The sequence below is a fragment of the Rhinolophus ferrumequinum genome (genome assembly GCF_004115265.2).
Source record: "Rhinolophus ferrumequinum isolate MPI-CBG mRhiFer1 chromosome 5 unlocalized genomic scaffold, mRhiFer1_v1.p scaffold_110_arrow_ctg1, whole genome shotgun sequence".
Classification (NCBI taxonomy): domain Eukaryota; kingdom Metazoa; phylum Chordata; class Mammalia; order Chiroptera; family Rhinolophidae; genus Rhinolophus; species Rhinolophus ferrumequinum.
In genome coordinates this window covers 100,946-108,895 of record NW_022680355.1, presented here as the reverse complement: position 1 = coordinate 108,895, position 7,950 = coordinate 100,946, and the positions used below count along the sequence as shown (strand labels likewise).

At 36.7% G+C, this 7,950-nt stretch overlaps 1 protein-coding gene across 1 annotated transcript in view; it reads right to left on the bottom strand.

Annotated features, from left to right (window-relative positions):
- Positions 1–4,305: 4,305 nt before the first annotated feature.
- Positions 4,306–7,950, bottom strand: part of MCM10 (minichromosome maintenance 10 replication initiation factor) — a 34,722-nt gene continuing 31,077 nt past the window's right edge. Inside the window, 1 exon segment of the mRNA XM_033100562.1 lies at positions 4,306–7,903. Coding sequence (XP_032956453.1) covers positions 7,820–7,903 — 84 coding nt within the window. The 3' untranslated portion in view covers positions 4,306–7,819.

Below are 7,950 nucleotides of genomic sequence, written 5' to 3'. Positions count from 1 at the left end.
AACTGCCCTCTTGGTTGACCAGGGCCTCAAGCCAGGCACCTGAGGGTCAGGTCTAGTCCCTGACCCTTTAGATTGGTAACCCCAACTTATGAGGGGGTCTGTGTGTTTTTACTTTACACCCAGCTGGGCAAGAAAAACAAAGCACTGCTCTCTCCCCTCAGCCAGGAAACAGAAGCTGTGATCTGGCCTGTTATAAGTGATGATAACCCATCCAAACATCTTCTGGCCAGAGGGCCAGCAACTAGGTGGATGGTGGCTGAAGCCTCTGACTCACAGCCATACAGAGAAGCCACCATCTCAAAAGACTGGCCCTGTCCATAGAAAGGAACACTGCTGTCAAAACCCAAGAATGGTCTGGGTGAGTGGCCAGCTTAAAAGAACAAAACAAAACAAAACAGCCTGCCCTTGCCTTTTCAATGACCGCGCTTGGCATGTTGGCTGTAGATAAACAACTCTGGCAGAAATGGACTCCCTTATATCTGGCAGAAATAAGAATTCTATTACCTCGTTCTACCCCATCCTTAACAAGGGACCCATTATTCCTCAGGGTTTTCAAATTCCACCCAGAATTCCTTCACTAAAAGCCAATCGCAGTCATTTCTGGACAGGGGGAAGCATGCCAAAGGTAACAGGAACGGGAGTCTGGGCAGCCCCATTGAATAGGAAATTAGTAATGAAGCAACCTGTATTTTTAGAGACTGGCCTTGTCAAAAGTGTGGTCTTTGGGACATTCTTCAAGCTAACTCTTCTCTGTTCTTACATGACTATCTACTAGTCCTTTAGGGGTTTCAGGAAAGTATTTGAAAACAAAGCTGTGAAAGCATGGATTGGTGAAAACTCCTTTTCTGTTCACTAGTCTTGCATATCATCATTTTCCTTTGTACGCATGTGCGTGCTCTCCAGGGCAGATACCGCAGCTGATTACCAGGTACTTTTGCTTAGATTTTTTGGGGAGGAGGTGGTAATTTTTGTGAGCCAGAGAATGATTGAAATTTTTTTTTTTAAACTTGTTATATATTTTTATAAGTTTCATTCGACTGAGTTATTTCATTTCTAATTCATTTTCAACCAATTACGTTCTAATTCTTAGGAAGTTTTTCATAATTTAAATGTTCTTAAGGGATTTTTCTAAAGGCAAGTTGGTTAAATGGGGAGGATCTAGTTCAAAACTCGTAACTCTGGTGTACGCTGAGATCTTACTTTGTAGACACTTTGTAAAAGTCCACTTTCTACATTTTGATATTTTTAATTAAAAAAATTTTGAATCAGTAATGTATAGACCAAGTTTAAGTTTTTTAAAAGACAAAAAGAAATAATCTTTCCCTTGTCTCCCAAAAAACACCATGATTCAAGTTTTGAGTACCCGTCAAGTCACCTGTGTATGAGCTCTAACAAGTCCGTGAACTCATCCTAGAAAAAGTGCTACATACCTCATTGCTGAATATCACTACGGTCACCTTCGAAGTACTCCCCTTGGGAAGCTATGCACCAACGCCAGCACCTGTCAAAGCAATTTTGGAACTCTTTTTCTGGAATGGCCATCAGGGCTGTCACTGTATTACCCTTGATGATGTCCTGAATGTCATCAAAATGTCTTCTTTTCAATATTTCCTTTATCTTCAGGTAAAGAAAGTCATTAGGGGCCAGATCAGGTGAGTAGGGAGGGTGTTCCCATACAGTGATTTGTTTACTGGCTAAAAATGCCCTCACAGACAGTGCCGTGTGAGCTGGTGCATTGTCGTGATGCAAGAGCCATGAATCATTGGTGAAAAGTTCGGGTTGCTTTCATCTAACTTTTGCACGTAGCCTTTTCATTACTGCCAAATAGTGAATTTGGTTAACTGTTCATACAGTTGGTACAAATTCATAATGAATAATCCCTGATATCAAAACATGTGAGCAACAGCGTTGCAACAAGTTCGCGAACTTAATTGTCAAATCTCGTACACCTACCGTGTTTCCCAAAAATAAGACCTAGCCAGACAATCAGCTCTACTGCATCTTTTGGAGCAAAAATTAATATAAGACACGGTCTCATTTTACTATAATATAGACCAGGTCTTATATAATATATGTAATACCGGGTCTTATATTAATTTTTGCTCCAAAAGACGTATTAGAGCTGATTGTCCAGCTAGGTCTTATTTTCGGGGAAACATGGTAAGTATCTAGCTATACTTTTCCATTTTTATTTTTTAAACTTGAAAATTCATTTTTGACCAATGATGCCTACTTTACCTAAACAAATTTCTTACCATTAAAAAAATCTGTATAGTTCATTTATGGTTAAGCAGTTTTCAGCAAACTTTCTTAAAGTAAAAAGCCTCCTAGAGAAATGGCAGTTTGAGGGGACACGCCTGACAAGAACACCGGTTTAGTACTTAAAACAAAGGCGAAAAACATTTTTCTAGGTAATTTCTCATTAATTTAGACACTAATAATGAGTCTCAAATAACACACTAGTGAGTCTAAATTGTTCAGTGTGTAGATCCCCAAATTAAAAACTTTCCCAAATAAAAATGGCAACCTCATTAAGTCAAGGAGGTTGGGGAGCACCGGCCTGTGATTTTATTACCTCATGTTTGGTTGTTTATCATGCACCCGGTGTAGAACTGTGGTACCAAAGGGCAAAATATTTTATATTTAGCAAGTGGATTTAGATAATAAACAACTCAAATATACAATTACGTTGACATCCTGAAATCACTGTTGAAAAAAGAGAACAGTACCTTCCTTTACAAACATCACTGAAGACCATTTGTACCTTTAACTCTACGCACATGAACGACATATAACTGGACACTACTGTTTTGGTATAATTAATAATTACGTAAACATACAGTCAGCATCACACCCTGAAAATGCACTCAACCCAGGACTTGAATTGGCTGCCTGTTCCCTCTCAAGGTCAAGCCCACTAGTGTCCAATTGATAACATCATTCCAGGGGATGCAGAAAACATACAAAACCCACAATATTATTTATAGATCTTCTTGTCCAACCTTACTCAAAATACTTCCTTGATACTTAATGGTGAAAGAAAATGCTTTCCTCTTCAGACTAGGAACAAGAAAAAAAGGCACATAGACAAGAACAACAGGAAACATCCTAAGGAATTTATTAAAAAAAAAAAATGGTGTTTGACTAATACCTGTATGTACGTTTTAGCATAAACTCAGGATACAAGGCCAACAGACAAAAATGCATTTTATGTCTATATACTAGCAAGTAATAACTGGAAATTAAAATGTAAAAAAATACCATTTATAATATCTAAACTATGAAATACTTAGAAATAAACATGACAAAATATGTACAGTGAAATTACTAAACATTGCTGAGAAAAATTAAAGACCCAAATAAGTGAATAGATATATATTATATTCATGGCTAGACAGTCTTAATATTAAAATGTCAATTCCCCTCAAATTGAGCCACAGATTAAACACAAAATTCCGGCAGGGTTTGGGGGACAGAAATTGACAAGCTGATTCTAAAATTTACACTGAAATGCAAAGGACCTAGAACTGCCAAAACGAAATTTGAAAAGAAGAACAAAGTTGGAGGACTAACAGTATCTTATATATTATATAGCGCCAGTAATAAGACAGTATGGTACTGGCACAAGGAGTGATATATACATGAATTTAACAGTACTGAATCTAGAAGTAGACCCCAAAGTTTATGATCAACTGATTTTTGACAAAGAAGCCAAAATGATCCAATGGGGAAATTATAATCATTCCATGGAGTGGTGCTGTTAACAACTGAATATCCATTTAGAAAACAATGAACCTCAACTCTTACACATCACAACTTATACAAAAATTCACTTGAAATGGATCAGACCAAAAAGTGAAAGCTAAAATTATATACAAAATTCCTTAAGAAAATCTTTGTGACTTTAAGGCAGGTAAAGATTTCTTAGCTAGCATACAAAATGCATGAACCAAAAGAGAAGAATTTGATAAAATGGACTTCAACAAAATGAAAAACTGCTCTTTGAAAGACATGTTAAAAAAAAGTGAAAAGGGGAATGCAAATTAAATGACAATTTCATACCACCACACACAAATCAGAATGGTTAAAATTAAAATGATTGACAATATCAAATAGTGGTGAGGATGTGGAACAAATGGAACTCAAATACATTACCATTGGGTATATAAAATGGGATAATCACTTTAGAAAATTGTTTGGCAGTTTCTTACAAATCTAAACACAAACTTATCATATGACCCAAAAATCCCACTCCTAGATATTTACCTGAGAAACAAAAAACACATATTCACAGAAAGACTTATATCTGAATATTAATAGCAGCTTTATTCATAACATCCCAAACTGAAAATAATCCAACCGAAATGTCCATCATCATGTGAATAAATCAATTGTGGGGCATATCCACTCAACAATAAAAATGAATGAACTGATAATACATGCAACATGGATGTACTTCAAACATATGCTGAGTGAAAGAAGCCAGATACAAGAGTGTATTCTGTGTGATTCCATTTTTCTCAAACACTAAGGAAAGGCAAATCTAAGTTATAGTGACAAAAAACAGATCAATGATGGCGGGTAGCGAGGGGTGTGGTACAAGGCAACCTTTTGGGGTGATGGAAACATCCTCTATCTTGCTTGTGGCAGTGGTTACATGGGTGTTTACATTTGTCAAAATTTACTAAACTGTGCCTCTTACTATGTGAAATTCAGACCTCGATAAAGTTGCTTTTAAAAAGTACCCAAAGGGAAGTCTTGGCAACATTACTGCAAACCTGGTTTCAACCAACAATTTTCAAATCACTTCATCAATTGTCTAATCTACAAAATGGGGATACTCCTGACCTGGTCCTGTTTTGGGAAATACTACAAAGTGGCTCCTAATTATTTGTGGATTCACCTAATTGCTAAAATGTATTTATAACTCCAAAATCAATATTTATGGAGCTTTTGTGGTCATTTATGAACATGTGCATGTGCAGTGAAAAATTTGTTCCTGTTGTCTGGCTTTTCTCCAAAATGTAAGTCAGTATGGCAGATATGGTCTGAGCTGGTCAGGACATGGCACGACTCTTGCCCATTTTGATCTAGATAGTACAGCAGTGTGGCTATACTCTTGGTTGCTTTTAATTTTCACAAATTCCACAGCTTTTTCACAAACTACCGTCAACTTAAGCCAACTGATTTCTTCCATCTTTTGTGCTTCTCTATTATTTTCTTTAGATATATCACCATTTCTTTCCTCAATATTGGGGAATACAGAATTTCCTTTTTTGAGCCATCCATCCTTCTTGAGAGCTGTATTGTTTCCAAATCTCCCACGGGATCAGAGATGTGTTACTTGTAGAGTACAAGCTCTGATGGGCTGCTGTCAGTGACTTAGGCAAACAGATTTACTCTCCTGATTTTTAAAAATTAATGTTTTAAATTTAAAAATTTAATCTGTACCAAGCTTTACTTCTATCATTATCTACCTCTACACAAAAACCCAATCCATGCACTCTCTTCCTGTCAGCTTTGCTGTACATCAGTCACCTTGCAATGTTTTTAAAACTTGAAAACTTGAAAATTTTTAAAAGCTGTAACTTTTAATATTTTAAGTTCCCTTTGGGGCAGATTCCACAGCGATCATTCAGAAGTTTCTTATTTGCTGTTCTGGATTATTGTTACCTAAATCACTTCAGTTTTCCTTTTGTGGTGTGGAAGGGAAAATGTATTTGAACAAAACTCAAGAGAAAGGTGGTTTTTCTTTAGAAAGCCACTTATTTCCTCTAAACAGAAAAAGGCAGCAAAAAAAAAAAAATCTTTTGTGATGCTCAGAACAGAACATGCTCACGGAGGACAGTTTTTGTTGTGTACTTACCCTGTTTTGATGGCCTGTGATTAACACAATCAGCCCTACAATGCCGATGACAGGGAAAGAATAATAACACACATTTTCCTTTTATAGGAAAGCATTTACACACAAATAAAGAGGGTAGGATTAAGAGACTGATCTCACTGATGAATCCTATTTTCAATGTAAATAAGTCACCTCTCTGGCCCCTTCTCTCTCCTGAATATTCTAAGAAAGCACCCCCTCCACACACACAAATCACCTCAAAGGAAAACTCCCCAAGATCGAGAGTAACTGAGCAGTCATTCCATTATATTTTTAAATTATTTCAAAATGTAAAATAAAATTTAAAAAAGAAAGACATCCAGATTCAGCTCACCATCAACCTCTACAAGAATACCACACTACTTATACACAATATACAAGTGAATATGGACTCGGACGACACGCTTGGTTCAGATAAGAACATGTTCTCACATGTGAAGGGAATTACTCAAAGAGCAACCTGGAGGTCAAGTTCTAAGCAGCTGCTCAGTTGTGACCCACTTCAAACACATAGCTCTGTTTGAAGTTTATGGAACAGATAATCTACTCTAAATGACCCATTAAAAATATCACAGTTTCTAGTGCTTTTGGCCAGTATTGAGAATGAAACACTTTATTCTTTGTTAGCTAAAAATAAAATTTAAAAACCCAACACCTCGTGGAAGGTATAATACTCCTAAAAATATAATCAGGATATGACATTAGAGGGAACACAAAGGTCAGACACAGCACCTTCTACCCATACACAGCAGAGTCTGGTGAAATCTAAGGCACGTGAATTGTATTCCCAGCTCTTATATACCTAAATCAACTTGTTATATTCCTACCACATCACCATCTTGGGAAAATCTAATCTATTTCTAGCAAGAGCTTAAATCTTAGTGTAATAATCCTACCAATTTACCCAATCTTTAGGGTCTACCGGGATTCACTTGGGTCAAATGGTATTTGGAAAATCAGGTAGCCCAGGCAGAAAAATCTCCTAAGTGGACTTTTTGGTGATAATTTGCGTAGGGATTGACCTATAATTCTTGATGTGTATAATAAAGTCTCTGTGTAAATTCCAAACTCTGTGGATTCTGTCTTTAACGGGATGTTTCTGTTTTTCAGCCATGCTTCACGACTTCTCAAATGTTGCATTCATCTTGATTAGAAGTTTCAAAATTTCTTTGGGCCATTTAAAAAATGCGCCCTATTTAAAAATGATATCATTTTAGGTTATTTCCATTACAGAACTCCACAACACTGTAAGGGGACAGACAACCACACAGAGATATGAATTGAAATGCCACGTGATTCAATGACTTGATAAATCTTAAAGAACAAAACCCAGAAAATAGAACAGAAAGAAGGAACCTGGGTTGTAGGATCAGTACATCAAGACCAAATCAAAGGCAATGACCATTATTATCTAGATGAAAAAAAGTTATACATATTTATAGAATCTGAATGCTGAAAGACACATTTCAAGATCATTTAGTCCAACCTTCCTCATTTTAAGGCAACTGAAGCCCAGAAGTTAAGCAACTTACCTGGGGTAAACTAAATTAATTCTTTTGCCTCTGTGTCCATATAAACACTAGGTAGAACCTTACTGTGATAAAGAAGCGACACTGCACATACTATCATCCAAGAGATACCGAAACCAGCTCTTGATTTACCTTCCAGTTTTTGGGCAAAAAAAACTGTATGAATGCAGCCATCAATGCTAAGAACACAGAAGACAATAACATCTTGATTTTCCACTTAAAGATCAATGTTAAATTTGGTGTCAAACCAACACAATGGAGGAAGGTAAGCAGGCAATGCCTGCAGGCTGAACAAGTATTTGTTTTGACTGTGTCAATCAGGAGCAGGGCAACACAGAGCCAATGCCTTGCTTTCCCAGAACCACAGGAAGCAATGTAGGTTGTGAGTACCTGTTTGAAGGCAGGGCTATTTAAGGCTATTCAGAAATTTGGCATGTTCTTCTCCTCTTGGTAACAGGGTTTCTCCTCCTATCTTTGGACCTGTCTTTTCCTGGAAAATTGAAAATAGTTTAATAAGAAATGGGTCATTATTTGTAT